At 63.3% G+C, this 17,636-nt stretch overlaps 1 protein-coding gene across 1 annotated transcript; it reads right to left on the bottom strand.

The window, feature by feature from the left end:
- Positions 1-271: 271 nt before the first annotated feature.
- Positions 272-15,316, bottom strand: FIGNL2 (fidgetin like 2). The gene is made up of 2 exons (XM_067314241.1): positions 15,263-15,316; positions 272-2,821 (listed from the first exon to the last, which is right to left on the bottom strand). The coding sequence occupies exon 2, from the start codon at positions 2,808-2,810 to the stop codon at positions 648-650; it is 2,163 nt and encodes a 720-aa protein (XP_067170342.1). The 5' UTR covers positions 2,811-2,821; positions 15,263-15,316; the 3' UTR covers positions 272-647.
- Between the last annotated feature and the right edge of the window lie 2,320 nt (positions 15,317-17,636).

Genomic DNA, 17,636 nt, shown 5'->3' with positions numbered 1-17,636 from the left:
GTGCCATTTACTCCTAACAAGAAACCGCTGGCGGCGGCGGCGGCGCGGGAGGATCTCGCTGCCGCCCCAGGAACGAGTCCACGACAGGGCACGAGGCGGTGGAGAAGAATCGCTCTTGGTGCCACGTCCAAGGGGGCTGGTTTGGTTAAAAGGTGGCTGAGATATTTCTATTAGAAATAACGACACAAAAAAAAAAAAAAAAAAGAGACCCCCCCCCCCCCCCAAGCAGACAGGGGAGCGTCGGAGCGCTGCGCGCCTCTCCTTGCATCGCTGCTCCGGAGACGCGTGAGCGGGGGAAGCAGGCAAATAATAAATAGATTTATCCTGAGTTCGGTGAGCAACTGCTTCCAAAAGCAAAGAACCGAAGAGCCAAGTCAGGAGCGGTAAAGAAGCAGCACAGCGTTTCTCGCGTGGCTCTTCCCGGGGAGCCGCTCGCCTTCCGCCTCGGGGCCGGCTCGGGCCGGGCTTCCCGCGGGATCCCGCCGGAGCCGAACGGGAGACGTTGCAGCGGCGGCAGTGGCGGCGCAGGGGAGAAGCTCCGGCCGCGTCGGCCGAGCCGGGGAGGTGGGATGGGATGGGGGGGGGGGGCGACATCCGGCAGCGCGGCCGGAGCCGGGGCGGAGGGTCGTCCCCGCTCGGCGGCGCCGTCAGTGTCTGGACCCGTACATCTTGTCCCACTCGGCGAACAAGTCCAGCTCCTTGGGCGAGGCGGCGGGGCGCACCTTGCAGAAGGCGCTCTCGAAGTCCTCGTAGGAGGTGGGCTGGAGCTGGCCGGGCAAAGCGCGCGGCGTGGCGGCGCCGGCCTGCTGGCACAGCCGGATCAGCTCGCCGCCCGAGTAGCTCTCCGTGTGCTGCACGAGGGAGGCCATCTCGCGCTCGCTGAGGCAGGAGTTCTGCTGCGCCAAGGCGCGGTGCAGGATCTGCCGCCGGGCGACGCCGTCGGGCGGCGGGATGTAGAAGCGCTTGGCGAAGCGCCGGTGCGCCGCCTCGTCCATGGCGCCGGGCCGGCAGGTCGTCCCGATGACCACCACGTTGTGCTCGGCCGAGGTAGCTACGTTGTCCAGGTAGGAGAGCAGCTGCGACTTGAGGTTGCCGGCCTGGCCGCCGTCCTCGCCGGCCCGCGCCGACAGCAGGGATTCGGCCTCCGTGATGAGCACCACCGAGGGCTGCCGGCAGCTGGCCACGAAGAAGACGGTCTGCAGGATCTTCTCGGCTTCGGCTTTCCACTTGGAGAGCAGGGCCGCCCCGCTGAGCTTCAGGAGGCTGGAGCCCAGCTGGGTGGAGATGCACCTGCTCAGCAGGGTCTTCCCCGTGCCGCGGGGGCCGAACAGCAGGATGGTCCGGGGCGGCCGGCCGGCCCCGCTGTAGGCGCCGGGCCGCAGGATGGGCCACACCAGCTCCTCCTCGATGGCGGCCTTCACGGAGACCTGCCCGGCGATGTCGGCCCACTGCACTGGGGGGCCGCCGTCCACCATCTTGCCGTCCACCAGCTCCAGGGCGAGCGGGTCGACGGCGTCGGGCGGCTCGGCGGCGGGCGGGACGCCGAAGGCCGGCGCTTTGGGCGGCCGGCGGGGCGGGAAGGGGCGGCCCGGCTCTCCCGCCCGCTCCCCGTTGGCCGCCGGCGGGCTGAACTTCTCGAAGGGCTCCGCCGCCGCCGTTGCCGCTCGCCCCGCCGGCTCCCCGGCGCCGAAGGCCGCCGCCAGGCCCTTGGGCGCCGGCCCGCCGTACTTCCCGGGACGCTCCTCCGCCGCCGGCCGCTTCCCGGCCTTGAAGGGCCCCTGCGGCGGCTCGGCGGCGGCGGCGGCGCCAAAGCCGTTGCCGTAGGGCGACGCCGGCGCGGGCTTCGGCGGCTCGTAGCCGAACTTCCCGTAGCGGCCTTCGCCCTCCTCGGGGCCGCCGGCCATGTCGAAGGCCTTGCGCTTCAGCGAGGCGTCCGGCACCGGCGGCGGCACCGGCGGCGGCGGGGCCAAGCCGGGGCTCTGGTAGCCGTAGGCGGGCGCCGCGGGGGGCCGCGGCAGCGGGGTGGGCGCCGCGATGCCCGCCGGCAGGTAGGAGGCGGCGGGATGGGGCGGGTGGACGCCGCCGTAGGCCGGCTGCGGCGGGTAGCCGGCGGCAGCGGCGTAGCCGTACGCGGGGCTGGCGGCGGCGGCGGCGCCGTAGCCCGGCACCAGGGCGGAGGCGGGCGGCAGCAGCCCCGGCGGGTGAGCCGGGGGCAACGCCGCCGCCGCCTGGCCGCAGTAGCCCGAGGGCAAGTAGGCGCCGCCGTAGCCCGAGGCGTATTCCTGAGAGGAGCCCAGCCCGCCGCCTCCGCCTCCGCCGCCTCCTCCTCCTCCTCCTCCTCCTCCGCACGAGCCGCCGGCGTAGACGGGATCGGCGAGGGCGGCCGGCACGGCGGGGACGCTGCCCGGCGCCGCGGTGGCGGCGGAGGCGCCGGCCCCCTTGGCGCCGGCGAGGCCATCGTGCGCGGGCGTCAGCGCGTAGGCGCCCTCGGGGCCCGGCGGCGCGGCCCAGGGCTCCCCGTCGCCCTTCTGCCCGTTAAGGGCCCCGAAGGCGCCATCGCCGTAGCCGCTCAGCGCCGGGCGCTCGTAGGGCGGCTCCAGCACCCCCGAGTACTTCTCCGCGTACCTCTTGAGGAGGTTGGAGGCCGTCAGCGCCGAGATGTCGTCGTTGGCCCAGGCGTAGTTGAAGCGCTGGCGGCCGCTGGGGTAGAGGTCGGGCTTGTGGGCCGGCGACGAGGTGGTGGAGGAGACGTCCAGGTGCTGCTCCGGCCACTGGTTCAGGGACTGGGCATGCTCTGGTGACCAGTGCATCTTCGACAGACCTGCGGGCAGAGGGCAGGGTGAGCTGCCGGCCGCGGCGCCCTGCCCTTTGCAACGGGGCCTCGCCGCGAACCGCCGCTACGGCCCGGAGGCGACTCCCAAACGCAAGCGCTGCACCCCGAATCCTCCCCCTTTCACGCAAACGCCCCCGCCAGCACCTTGCGGCGTTGCCGATGCAAATCCCCCCCCTCCCTGCAAAACAGCAGCTTAAAGGCACGCTCTTGCCAGCTGAAGTGTTGATGCATTCTGCATGCATGGGACAAAATACTCGGATTACACGCGAAGCCACAACCTTGCCCCCGCCGCAAGGAATCGCGCAGCTCGGCATCCTCTGTAAGGAGCTTGCGCTGCGGGCTGTATTTTACCTGCAAATTGAGAGTAACAACACATTCCTTGTTCCCTAAAGCGCCTCGAGACCAGGCGTTATTCATAAAACACCGTTTCTCACTGCCGGAGACACGCACGCAGAGCCGGGGGCTCGCGCGGCGGCAGCCCAGCCGCCTCCGGCGCCCACCCGCAGCACCCAGCGGCGGCCCCAGCTCCCAGCTGCCGCTCCGGAGCCTGGGGCTGGCTCCCTGGTTTTATCCGGAGCAGAAGGCACTGTGCGCCGCCTGGACTGACGTTGCAAACCCGGCATTTAGCATCACTAGCAGGAGAACGGGTTAAATCCTCAGCGGCAGCATGAGAGTCAAGACATTGGGCTGCATCCTGCCGGCCGTGCAGTTTACTGAGCCTTAAAGAGAGGTCGGGGCCGGGGGTTTGCAGACCGATTTCTAGAAAAAGAGATTGCATAGAAACATCTGCATCAAGCCTGCAAAGAGGCTTCTCCGCCGGTGTGACTCCACCAGCGAGCAACCACGAAGGCAGATCGGGAGCGGTGCTGAGGGCAAGGCATGCGCTGGTATTCGGAGGCGGCTGGGAAATGGGGTTTGGGAACGCCGGCGGTGCCACACACACGTGTGCACACATGTGTGCGTGCAGGCACGTGCCAAGCAGCCCTTGTTCCCAGGCAGCATCTCTCTGCCGGTGCCCTTGCAGTGGTGCCGGCATCCGATGGGCTGCAGACAGCCCAGCGAAATAATTCCTCTGGTCCTCGGCACGAAGCCTCCGCGGGGCCGAACCGCTGCCGCAAGCCCCTCCGTCGCTCTCCCTTCCAGGCTGCGACAGCGGAGGGCGAGGAACGCTGCCGCGCGGGCGCCCCGCGGAGCATCCCGGGAGGCCACGCCAGCACCCGTGTTCCCACCTCGCCCCCCGCGGCACCCACATCCGCCGCCTGGCCCCACGCGGCGGGGCGCCGGGACCGCCGCGGTCCCCGCGCATGCGGGCCGCCGCCATCCCTCTCCCATTGTTATCCCGGCGCGCTGCCGCCATGCCCCCTCCTTCCCGCATCCCTCCCCCTTCCCCGGCGCACAAAGGCCCCGGGGACCGCGGGAGCCGGGGGGGACCCGGCGCACCATTCACTCGCCTCGCTCAGCCTTTAAGCCACTTTGTGACCGCAGCACAATTAGATTACTTAATGCTTTAATTGACTTATACGGCATTTGTACTTCCACTTTGGATATCAAACTTCCACAAGAGGATTTAAATGGCGGCTTTGCACGGCTTTATCCGGCGTCCTCCCTGCATTTACTCGCCATTATTAAAGTGCTCCCGATAAACAGCCGGACGGAGACGGCCAGGACGGCCTGCGGGAAGGAGCACAAAGGAGCGCGCCGGGAAACCGCTGCTCTCGCGGCGCATTTCCCCGCAGCGGCCGCGGCGCCAGCTCCGGAGGGGAGCGGAGGGGCGGCGGGATCCACAGGAGCCTTTCCCCGCCGACGGGGAGCAAAAGGCACCTGCAAGCTATTAAAAGGGGGAAAAAAAAAAAAAAAAAAAAGGAGGTTTGGGGTGACTCCACCAGCTCTTTTTTTTTTTTTTTTTGGAGGGAACCAAAGCGCCAGGGGTTTCGATGTGCTTTAGTGGGTGCAATCCGTCGGGAATGGCCAGGTCAAAGCAGATCCTCTAAACGGGCCCAAACTGCTGCAAGAACCGCCTTGGCCGCGACCAAGGTGCCGCTGCCCTCCTGCCCGTCCCGCGATAGCACCCTGAAACCCCCGTTTCGGGGCAGGACGGGCCGCGCCGAGCGCTGCGCCCGTGCGGTGCCGGGCAGCCCCGCTCGCGGGAGCAAAGGGAGCAAAAGCGAGGAAGAGGCAAGCCAAAACCCTCCCGGAGGCGCCTGCCGGGGAGGCGAGCAGCCCCTCGACGGCTGCCCGGTGCCGTTTTGGCGGCCTTTGCAACATGCCAGCGCTAAAAAGCCGGTGTCCAAAAATAAGCACGGTGATAGAGGTTGATTTTCTAACTAAACGGCGGCTAAAACCGAGGTTTGCAGCTGGACGGCTGATGTTGCACGGGCAACAGCCGGGGCCGGGTCCCGCCGTGGCACCCGAGCGGCCGCTGCCGCGTGCCCTGCCACAAGGACGGCACAAATCAAAGGGGGGGGGGGGGGGACGCGCGGGCAGGGAGCGAACGGCGTGACGCCGCGGCGCAGCCCCGCACAAACACCGCTTTCAGGGCAGTGCGGCAAAGAGCAGCGCAAATCAGAGTGCCAAGAGCCCCAAAAAAAAGCAAAAACGCTTCCACCCGCTCCCTCTAAACGCGCAACGCGCTGGGGGAGCAGGGCCGAAGAAAAGCCAAAAACAAACACCCCCCCCACACACCCCGTATCCTTAAAAATAAGCCGCTGCGGAGAAGGGGGAGGGCCGGCCGGCCGAGGAGAAGTTGTCAAGGGTTTGAAATGTAACGTGAATGAGCTCTCCGAGCGGGACAGATGTTTCAATGCTCCCCTTGGCAGTGTGAGAAAATTACTGTCCAGTGACCAAATGGCCCGGCAGTTTCCCACCCTCGCGCTGGCGCATTATCCCAAGCGCAAGACAAAAGGAGGGCGGGGGGGCCGCCCGGGGGAGAATCCTATTGTTCCCTCCCGCTCTAATTATGGAAATCTTGTTAATCTATTCAGCAGCAACCCTGAACTGGGCTTTTGTTAGGGGGCTTTTTTTTTTCCGCGGCGCGCAAGCCGAGGGGCGTCCAACGGTTGGGCGGTTTGGACGGGGTGCGCTCCCCGCCGCCGCCTCTACCTCCCGGTGGAGGTGGGGGGGGGGGGAAAGCTCGCGATTTCGGGTGCCGCCACGATGCTGCGGCCCCGAGCAGCGTCCCCGGGGCGGATGCATCCGCATGCAGGGCTCGCGGCATGGGCGCGCTCACTGCGTGCAGGCATGCGTTTCACCCAGCTGCGCGCAAGCGTGCGCGTGCACATCGCCGACGTTCGGGCACGCGAGAAACCACCGCTCCACGCATTAATGCAAATACAGGCGTTAAACGCACGCGGCATATGCTGCCGCACGCGGGTCGTTGCAGCAATTCGGCGTTCCCTAGAGGGACGGGGCGGATTTGGAGGGCAGCACACAGCCGCAAACACGGGCGAACTGAGGATGCACGTTTTTCGGGGGGGGGGGGTAGGTGCAGCCTGGCTCCCCGGACGAGCCCCGCGGGAGGTCACCCTGGAGGGAGCAGGCTCCCAAACCTGGAGCTTGGGGGTTTCCTTTCCCCCGAGGATCAGTTCGTCCTTCGCCGAATGCCCTAAGGAAACCCGAGTCCTGGCGTGCGTTCAGGCAAGATTCGCGCTGCATCATCCTTCCTCCTTCGTTTCTTCTGCCCCTCAAGAGCAAACAGACCAACCCACCAAGACGCATTTGTCTTGGAGCTGTGACAAGTCCTATCCCTGCAGATCCCTTGTGCCAGGTACGTCGTGCAGGAACGATCTTCTGTGCCAGATTTTGCTCTCAACACCCCGAGCCAGGAGCCTGCACCGAGCACCCACAGGATGAACGGCGAACGAACCAGTGATGACGCTCATGCAAATCCTTAGGCTAGATTCACTAACCCGACCAGCTAACCAGCGCCAGCGCGGGCCGGTGAGACGTTTGCATCCATGCGGACGCTTCCCAGACCCCGCGGCAGCTGCCGCGACGCAGCCCCGCGGCACCGAGCAGCCCCGGCCGCTGCACGACCTTGGGGTTTTCAGCAGCGCCGTGACGCTTTGCTGCCCTGTGCTACGACGGTCGGGAGACGCGCAGATTTGCAACAGCCCTTCGAAGTCAGGGCAGCATTAAGATCCTCCAGCCGAAAAACTGGATGGAAAAAAAAAAAAAAAAGGACAAACAGGGAGGAGCAGCCCTTCTGCAGTTTGCACCGTGACTAGCAGGCAGCAGTTCTTCATGACTGCTTTTTTTAAGAGTGAAGCATTTCCTGATGATCTTTTCGGCTTGTGCTGCAAGGAGCTCGTTCCGGGCCTGGGCTCATCCCTTCTCATGACAGCGGCGTAAGCAAAGGGCAGCAGCATTGCTGTCAGCCAACCTACATCTAGAAATGAGAATTAAAATCAGAGCAGATGCTCTGATTTACACCCACTGCGGACCTAAAGTTTATGGCAACGCTTCTGGAACGATTTAGTATTAACGCCGTGGAATATAGCAGCATTTTGCAGGTTGATACACACATTTAATCCAGAAACGACCAGGGAAACCCTGCAGCGCCGGGCCCAGACCAGGCAGAAGGGCAGAGCAGGGATTTATACCAGCAGAGCACTGATCCTAAAGCCAACAGGAGGCTAAGGAGAGCCGACAGCCGCGCTCCGACGTTGTAGAGCTGAAGTGCAAATTCTGCCTGTCAACATTTGCAGAGGGCGAGGCGTTTAACCCCCCCTCCCCATCTGAGCAGCCCAGCTGATTTCTTCCAGCTCGGCCCATCGCCACCACGCAAACGCCGCGTTTTGCAAGGCCGCCGGCGAGGCGCGGGTTTGGGTCGTTCGGCAAATCCATCGGGGAGCCGCGCGTCTTTGTGCGGCACGTTTCCCATCCCCTCCTCGCCGCGCTGACAAAGGGAAGGCTGGTATTGCAATCAAAGCGGGGTCAATGTACATATGTTAAAAGGATTTAGGCTAACTGCGCTCCTGCCCTCTGCCCCCCCCATCCTCCACCCCCCTGAGGAACGGCCGCGGGCCGGGCCGGGCCGGAGCGAGCCGGAGGCTCTCCTGTCCGCTCCGGCCACTCATATATCAAGTGCAGAGCAGCTGGACCTCAGGGCGAAATGGAGCCCGGCCGACGGGCCATTTCCCATCTGTGCCGTTTCGGGATCCATCCAGCAAATAAAAAATTCATACGCATCCGCTCGGGCCGGCAGCAGCTGAGCATCCCCCATCTGTCAAGCCGAGACGAGAGGCTCGCCGCTAAACGGCGCCAGGAGGGAACGGCGCTGAGCGCGGGCACCGGAGCCGGCCCTGGCCGTCCCCCGGTCCAGGGGACTGCAATAAGATGGGGGTATTATGAATAACTAACTGCTGTAATTACTGAATTGGAGGAATTTTGCTCCACCTTCTAGCATCTTAAAATGGGCAGGAGAAAGAGATGCAATAAAAGGGACCTAAAAAAAGAAAAAATCCCAAAGAGAAAAGAAAAAAGATCAGCCTCTCTCATACTATCTACCTTTTCCTTCAAGCCACACATCCTCGGGTCGCATGGACCGCTCACGCTTGCTGCGATCTGGCTTTGGGTTTTCACCCCATCCACCCAAATATAGGACAAAAGCGGTCTCACAACCCGCAAAGTTTGGGTCTATAAATAGCTGAAAAGACAATTTTGCCCAACCCTACCTCTACCGACAGGCCACGGGCACGTGTCCCTTCAGCGCCTACCAGAGTAACGTCAATCCGGAAAGGTCACAAGACATGTCCATCAGCACAGTCCTGCTCCTGGCCGCGATGCCGCAGCTGCCTCCAGGAGCACTTCCATCCCTGGACACCGGCACTCTCCTCCTCTCCAACCTTGCATTTTCCGTAGGACGTTTGCTGGGGCAACGTTTCAGCTGGGATCTCCCCATGGATCTTCACCCCACGGATTGCTCTTGGGGAGCAAGGAGCTTTTTAGTAAAAGCGTTTTGGGTGGAAACATTTGTTAGAAGAGCACCAGACGTTGCATCTTGGAGGTTCCTGGTCTGCCACCCTCAAGGTCATCTCAGGATGCTCTTCCCTGCGCCTTGACGTGTGGGAGAAACCTCAGCTCCGCCCGGAGCCGCAGCGCTCCGAGGCCACGGATGCAGCTCAGATCCCCTCCGGGACCAAATCCCGCTGCCAAAATTTCATTCCTTGACGTACAACGAGCTCCCCAGGGTCTGGCTTTGACGCGGGGCGCGGGGCCCAGCCCATTTTCGGGGGATTACATTGCAGGGGAAAAAATCCATTTCTAATCAGCAAAACAATTTCCCCAAACAGACGTGGCCCCATAAAAAGGTCGGGAGGGCAAATGGACCCGATTTGCATACGATCTGCATGACAATGATCGAGGCAGCGGTGGCGGAGCGGGACGCAGCAGCACCGCCGAGGCTGCTACGGCATCCCCAGCGCGCCGGTGGCATCGCTGCCACCGCGCTTGGTCCCCTCCGCGCCTGCTCCTGCCCGGCCCTGGCCCCGGCCCCGGCACAGCGAGGAAGCATCCCGGGAGCCGGCGTCTGCCTCCCTGGCTAACGCTGCTTTGCAAGCCCAGCTGAGACCTGAACCAACCCTGGCGCGTCAGGGACCCAAGGTGGCAAGATGCCGCCTCCTCTTAGCTTTGCTAGCAAAACGGCACGGACACGATCATTGCAATCTCCTCCTGAACTGCACCGAGGAGCTTCGCGTACGAAATTACCTGCAGCTGCCAGGAAAGAACAGCCCCTTACGAACCGTCTGAGACTTTGCCTGTACGGGTTCATGGAGCCTACAGGAAAATGCAGAGAAATAGTTTGAAGGCATCTTTCGACCATGTCCATCTCTGGTACTGTGGAAACCTCTCAGCAAACGAAGAGCAAAGACAGCAAATGGTGGGAAGCTGCTTTGCAAAACTCCAGCCTGGTTCTCTTGGCCCGATCCCGCTCCGTTCCAAACCACTTGTTGAAGCCCATCGGGACTCACCACCTCCCTCCGTTCCCAGTAACGGACACGGCTAGAAAAGGCCCCGTGGGCGAAATCGGCCCCGTGCAGCTCCCGGCTGATTTTTGGTTTTGGAACTGAGGGGAAAGACGACCGAGGGAAAAAGGCCGAAAAGGGACTTGTCCCCGGCTCCCGACGCAGCAGCGTTGTCCCATCGGGTCTCAGCTCCCAGCAGGTCGATGGTGCCGTTTTCGCTCCTCTCCCTGCAGCTGCGGCGTTTGAGCAAGCAGCGACGTCGCTGGAAGGCGACAGCGTCAGCGCGGCGGCAGGACGCGCCTTCCGGGCGCGGAAACGTCCTCGCCGCAGCGGCTTCGGACAAACCACGGCAGCAGTGTTGCCGAGCCCAGCTAGATGGTGCAACGCGGCTAAGGGGACCGCGCGGGAAGCCTGTCGGTCCCAGGAACTTTGCGGGAAGGTTTCTGCTGAAAAACGAAGCCGTTTCCGATAAAGCTCTCATCCCTCTTTCTTAACTCGCAGGTGCAGAAGACAGGCGGTTTCCTCCCTTTCCTTTCGGCGCCGGGACGAACCGGGATATTCCCGCACCGTGGCGAGCGGGCGCCGGCGGCAGCATTGTGTGGCGCGGGATGCCAGGAATTTCCAAAGCCTGCCCGGAGCCCCGAGGGAGGGATTAACGCGCTCGTTCGGGGCGCTCGGCCTGCAGCGAACAAAGCCGCGGGGCTGACGCCGCGCAAGAGCGAGCCCGGCGGCGGGAGGCGGGCAGGGGGTCCCCGGCCCCCGTCGCCCCGCCGCGCCGCAACCCGCCAGAGGCCGGCGTGCGGCCGAGATCTCTTTTTTATTTAAAAAAGCCAAGGTAAGGTAACGCAAAAGCCAAGCAAGATTTATATGCATCGCGACGGCTGCAAGCGCTCGGCGCCGCGGGTTCAGCTCCGTGTTTCGGACGAGGGAGCTGGGGGTTTCTTGCGCACAGGGCGCTGGGTGCACAAGCCACCAAACCCTCCGCGGTGGGAAGGAAAAAACGCACCCGAACAAATGCATAAAAACCAGAAGGCCGAAAGCAATTCTCAGCACTCCTCTTACCGAGAGGAAAGCACTACCCGTGCGGTTTATTTTCCTGCAAACACTTAACGGCTTTGGGCGCAGACCGTTGAAGGCAGCAGGATCTCCGCAGCCTGGGCAGGGCTGGAGAAGGAGCCGGGAGCCAGGGCAGCGCCGGCACCCCTCGCCTCCGCCTCCAACGGCCCAAATCCTCCGCTCCCGGGGGGGTTTTCACGACGGAGCTCCGATAACAAGCTCCCCCGGGCCACGCTCGTGGTCCAGCATCTTGTCCTCAGCAGGGGTCGTGGCTGGAGGCTTTAGATAAAAGCCACCGTCCCCCCCCCCACACACACTTCTGCTTTTCCTTCCTCGTGTGCCCCCGTTTCGTGCCCCCCCATCCCGCCCTCTCTCCGCCCCACTTGGCCTCCGGCGGCTGCCGGCGCTCCGGAGCCGGGGTTTTCCCTCCTCGAGCTTCCCGGGGCGGCCGCAATGCCAGGCATCAGCACCGCACCGGGCACCTAAACGTGGGCGATTTTCCGCGGCTGAAGTCGGCTGCCCTGGGGAGAAGGGAGCCGGGAGGAGGCCGGTTGCGTCGCAGCCCTGCGGAGCCCCAGCAGCGCCGCCGGAGCAGGGATCGCGCTGGCGATCCGCACGGTTTAACTCGCCTTCGCTCCGGCTGCCGGCCGGCCCCAAGGCCAGGAGGATTTTACAACCCCCCCCGTCACGCGGCAAAACAAACTTTGCTGCGGAGCGGGAAGAGCCGCTGCTCGGGGCCGGGCCGGAGCCCCCCGGGCCCGCAGGAATGCCGACGGATGGGACAAAACCCGAAAGGGCCAGGAAAAGGGGGGGGACACCTCCGTCCCGGCCCCAGGGCCGGGAACAAGCCACATTCAGAGCCCAAACCAGCAGGAAAATGGCCCAAAAAGCAATCGCTTTCCGAAGAACTCGGGGCAGCAGGAGCCCGCTCGGAGCGCAAGCGATGCCGCGGCCGCCCGGCTGCAATTCCCTGTGCGGACAGCAGCACGGGAACCAGCGTTGCGGCAGCCCTGGCAATTCCCGGGGACGGGAAGGAGAGCCGCTCTGATGGCCGGTGGGAATTTCCCTGCTTCGTGCTGACGAACACGGGCTCGGTGCCGCGTTCTCGTGCGCGACCGCAGAACCACCCCGACCCTCAGCCGAGGCCCCCGGAGCAACAGCCGGCGGGACGGCACACGCACCCCGCGAGCGCTTGACCGCACATGAGCATCCGCATGTCACCGGCAGCGAAGGGGGTTTTTTGGAGCCAGGGAATGACGGAGCTGCTAAAAATGCACATGAACCCCGCCAGTGGCGCGCTCCGACTGCCGGGAGCCGAATCAAAGCCGGGCCGGTGGGAGCGCCGAACCGCGGCTGGCCCCGAAGCGATGCCGCGTGCCGCCCCGGCCCCCGAGCCCCGCGCTCGCTGGAGCTCAAAAAACACGCCCGAAAAACATGTTTATAGAGGCAGAAACGCAAGGCTCAGCGTTGCACAAGGGTCAGCAGCGCTTCTCTAGCTACATTAACGTCATCCGCAGGGAAATTCCCGTTAGGACAGCTAGCTCGGATCAAGCGTTCCCACAGCCCGCTGCCGATAATTGTGGACTGAGGCGCCGCTCTTGCCGCTACCGTGACTATTTCCTTCCAACTACGGAGAAGAAATACCAAAGGTCTTTATCCCAGACTTGGAAAACCAGAAGCGTACAAGGGCGCCAGCAGCCTCGTTCACTGCCCCCGATGCAGGAAAACCTGGGGCTGATCATTCCTGTACTCGGGAATATCTACTCGACCAGGGGGCTCCGAAAATAATTAACATGAATAAAGTCCACGGTATCTGTAAATACCAGACTGTAAGCGGGACGGGGGACACGCTTCCAGATTCATTCCAGGAATGCTTTTTTTTTTTTTTTTAAATGGTGTGGCACATGCCATTAAGAATTTAAAAACGAGCCTTGTCCAATTGTTTTATTCCTTCGACTCCGCCTTTGCCGCTGCAGGATTTGACCCTGGCTTTGGAGGCAAACGCCTTGTCAAGGCTTTTCGGTTTACCTTTTCCGCAGAGGGAAGAGGAGGTGAATTAAGCATCCAGCCGGCCGCTCCAACCTGGCTCTGGGGCCCCAAAACAACAACCTCCTTCCCAAGGGCCGCCGGAATCCCCTGCGGAGCACGGGACCGGGGCGAGCGCCGACGCACGACTCGCAGGCGCCTGATTCGGAAGCCTGAACACCGAGCCGGGAGCCGCTTTCGGGGGATGTTTGTGGCCTCTGCGCGCTTGTCTGGGTCTGCGTCAGCAGGAAAACATCATCTGGATCATCTCCTGGCAATCGGCCTCGCCGGCAAAGAAAGGCAAGCGGAGCCGAAAGCGCCTAACGCCGAGCGCCGGGGAGAGGCGGCGCTGCAGCCCCCGGTCGCTGCCGGGGTCGCCGCCAAGCCCGCCCAGGTGAGTCTTTCCTATTTCGGAATATCCAGTGAAACCTGCTCGGGAGATTTCCAGCGTTTCTTAGGGGGTTTTAACTCAGGGGATTAACCCCGACAGGCCGCGAGGCGAGGGCAAGAGAGCTCGTTTTCGCGGTGCAGACCCTCGCCCGAGCGGCACCCCCGCGGAGCCCGGCGGCGCCCAGCCGAAGATGCTGTTCAAAACCCAAGCGGGATGTCAGGAGGGAGAAAAAGGCCGGGGAGGAGAGAGGGAGGGAGGGGAAAACACCCGCGCCAGATAAGCAATTGTTAACATGATCCATATGGTACACAACTTGCCTCTCTGTTTAACCAAAATGATAATGGCAAAAGGAAAGAATGCGGCGGGTGCTCGGCGCGAGAACAAAGGCTGCGGCTAAACCCTTCCCCGCAGCCGGGTCAAAGAAAACTAATCGTGACGGGGGGACGGCAAGCTCGCGGCGCCCCAACCCACCCCGGGGGCCGCGCGTCTCCCCCGCTAAATCCGGACTCCCGCTTCTTTGCGATAAAACAACCAGGGGCATTTCCAAAACCCGGGAGTTTCTGTTTTGCAAGTGAAACTACAGCTGTCAGCAATAAAAAAAGAAAAAAGAAAGAAATCTGACAAGTATTAACGCAGACGGTTTCATAATCGATAATAAACTTTAAATGCAAGCTGTGGCTCAGGACCATCAGGGATGTAAACAGCAAGTCCATTCCTCTCAGATCTGTGATGAATTCAGCCCCGTGTGTTTATGTTATTCCAGGATCCCGAGGCTTTTCAAGGAACACAATACAGTATATGCCATTCATTATCCCCAGCAGTCCCCGAAGAGAAAATGTCAACACACTTCTGCTAAAGAGATCTAAAACAAATGTTTAATTTGATAAACAACTCCTGGGCCTCTGCTCTGCAGAAATGTTTAATTCAGAACCACCTCTAAGAACAAATACGCACATGAGGCGCATATTGGCATCTGCAAAACACAGAATCCAACACCCTGTCACGGCCAACTGAGTGCATAAAGAGCGATCCATAATACGCCTAGCCGGCTATCGGCGATCGCGGGGAGCGCTTTGGACGAAAACTACGGAAAAACCTCAGCAACGCACAGAATCAGTAATTCAATTATGAGCCGACATGACTTATTGTATTCATACGTGCTGTATATACACCGTGCACTTAAACCAAGCTCCCCGCATCAAACACTGAAGTTCTCCTCTTCTGAATTCAATCTGGCACATTTTTGCCCTTGCAACGTTTGCTGCAAAAACCTGGGTATCTCCAGGAGCAGAAAAAGGAGTTTGCACACCGAAACGGAAAGCACAAGGCTATTTAATAACCTTTCTGGTTTGGTTTTTTTTAATAGCTTTTGTGCCCCAGCTGGAAAGGAAACACCAAAAAAAAAAAAGCAGCAAACTTTGAGAGAGAAGAGGCTCCCCATTAAAAGCGCCCCGCGGGGTTTAACGCAGCGGCGCAGCGTGCGCTTGACGTGCGGCCGCGCACAGCACAGCGCAGCGCAGCGCAGCGCAACGCGCATTGTTCCGCCCCGCGCGCGGCCGCGGACACGCGCGGGCCGCCCCCGCCGCCCTGTCACCCGCGCGTCTGCTTGCTCGGGGCTCCCGCCGCGCTTGTTATTATTATATATATTATATATATATATATATATATATTTTTTTTTTAAGAAGCAGGGAGGGGGAAAAGATGAAGCCAGCGGGGCCTGCGAGCGGGGTGGGCTCCCGGGCGGCCGCCTTTCCTCGGAGCTTCCCTCCCGCTTCCCTGCCGCTGCCACGGAGCCCGGTCCCGGCCCCCCCCGGTCCTGCCCCCGGTCCCGGTCCCGGCCCCCCCCCCCCCGGTCACCGTCCGCCGCTGCGGGAGCAGCCGCGAGCCCGCGAGGCGCCGAGCGCCGCCGCCCCCCGACGGCAGCGGCGGCCCGGGGCGGGGGTGGGGGGTTGGGGGGGGTGACAGCCGCCCCCCCCCGCCGCCGGCTCCACTCACCTCCTCATGCCGGCGGGGGCCCTAGCGGGGCCCGGCGGCGGGCGGCCGTGCGGGGCGCAGCATCCTGCCGCTGCCGCCGGGACAATGCGGGGCGGCGCGGCGGCCGCGGGCGGCGGCGGCGCGGGGGCTGGACGGGCCCGGCCCCCCTCGGCCCCTCGGCGGCGGCCGGCCCCGCGCGCCGCCCCCCGGCCCCGCGCGGCCCGGCCCTCCGCGACCCGACCCTCCCCTCCCCTCCCCTCCCCTCGACGGCGGCGGCAGCGGCGGCAGCGGCGGCGGCGGCGGCGGCGGCGGCGGGGCGGAGCGCGGCGCCCGGGGGCGGCGGCTTTGTGCTGAGCGCCGGCCCCGCGTGCAGGGGGCCCCGCGCGGGGATCGCCCCCCCCTCCGCGCACACACACACACACACACACACACGCCGCCGGCGTTGGCATCGCTGCACACACACACACACACACACACACACACGGCCCCCCCCCGGCCCCCCGCACCTCTGCGCCCCGGCACCCTGCAGCTCTGCAGCCTGCATTTCTGCACCCTGCCCCCCCCCGTGTCCCTCTGCCCCGGCTCCCTGCATCCCTGCACCTCTGCACCCCTGTACCCCAGCACCCCGTGTCTCTGTACTCTGCATCCCTGCACCTTTGCACCCTGGCCCCCCTGCACTCCTGTGCCCCAGCACCCTGCATCCCCGCATCCCTGCATCCCCGCATCTCTGCACCCCTGTACCCCAGCACCCTGCACCCCCGCATCCCTGCACCCCTGTACCCCAGCACCCTGCGTCTCTGCACCCTGCATCCCTGCGTCTCTGCACCCTGCGTCCCTGCACCTCTGCACCCCTGTACCACAGCACCCTGCATCCCTGCACCCTGCATCCCTGCACCCCAGCCTCCTGCATCTCTGCACCCCGCATCCCTGCACCCCAGCACCCTGCATCTCTGCACTCTGCACCCCTGCACCTCTGCACCTTGCATCCCTGCAACCCTGTACCCCAGCCCCCTGCATCCTTGCATCTCTGCACCCCAGTTGTCCTGCATGCCAGGTCCCTTCATCCCTGCATCTCTGCACCCTGCATCCCTGCACCCTGTATCCCAGCCCACTGGGTCCCTGCACCTCTGCACCCTGGCCCCCTGCACCCTGGCTCTGCTGCATCTTTGTACCGCAGCCTATCTCTGCATCCCTGCACCCCGGCATCCTGCAGACTGGCCTCCCTGCATCCCTGCACCCCGGCCCCGTGTCCCCCAGGCCCCCCGCATCCTTGTGTTTCTACCTCCCAGTGCCTCGCACCCCGGGCCCCCAGCACCCCTGCAGCCCGGCACGCTGGCGCTCCCGGCCCCGGTGCTGCGGCCCGCGGGGAGTCGCGGGGTTGGGTCCTCAGCTGCTGGGCTGCACTCAGAGGAATCCCAAATACCTCGAATACTTTCCTACTATTAGTTTACCGTGCAAAAATAAAACAGTTGCCCCAAGGATACTGTGTCAATGGGAGGCGTTCACAGCACGACCTGTTTATCAAGGCCTTTTCCACCCCAGCGAGGGGTTCGAGGCCCCGCGCGCTGCTCCCTCAGCCCGTGACGCGCTGCCGTCTCCAGGCGGATAATTCACCTTGCGGGGCTGCTCTGCCCTCGGAGCCTTCCCAGGCCTCCGCTCCGGAGCCTCGCGCACGCGAGCCCCTCTTTCATTTTGTTTAACCAGATCAGGTTCTTTCCTGCTGTAATCACATTACGGCGCTCTTCTCCTCGCACAAATGTTGTGTCATATCCCTCAGGGATAATGACACGTTTTTCCTCTTAGACGCAGGCGAGCGCTGCCTGCTCCTGTGGGCTGCATTTCCCCGGATCCACCAGTATCCACAACCGCTCCGCAGCGAGGAGCCGGGTGCGGACGCCGAGTGGCCGAGCTGTCGGTTTTAGCCGCTCTGCAACCTGCACCGCACACGCGTGAATCCTGCTCCTCCCGCGTAGCCAGCAAAAGCCTGGAAAGACCCGATTAACCAGGTTTCTGTGCCGTCTCGGTGCCAGGCAGTTCCGCTGGGGCAGCTCACGGAGGGGAAGGGAGGGGGCAACGCCGAATCTTTGCGGTTCCATCGTCTTCACGGCGGCCAGGTGATGGGGACGCTCGGAGCCACTTGGGCTTTGGGAAGGAGCAGGACTGCGGTGCGCAGCTCTGCCGCGCGGGGCTCGCCGGCCGCCCTCGTCACCAGTAATTTGGGGATTTGCTTTTGGGGCGGCGGCACATGCAACCGGAGACTGCGAAATCTGCAGGGACAATTCCAAAGAGCGCGTTGCGTTGGGCCGAATGGTTTGACACAATTTCACCGATTCTTTTGGGTTTGCCCGCAGCATCGCTCTCCAGCCGCGGTCAGGCCTGGCTGCCCTTTCCTGCC

The sequence above is a fragment of the Apteryx mantelli genome, chromosome 33 (assembly GCF_036417845.1).
Source record: "Apteryx mantelli isolate bAptMan1 chromosome 33, bAptMan1.hap1, whole genome shotgun sequence".
NCBI lineage: Eukaryota > Metazoa > Chordata > Aves > Apterygiformes > Apterygidae > Apteryx > Apteryx mantelli.
The sequence above is the reverse complement of the archived record's forward strand: the minus strand, read 5'-3'. Positions and strand labels throughout refer to the sequence as shown.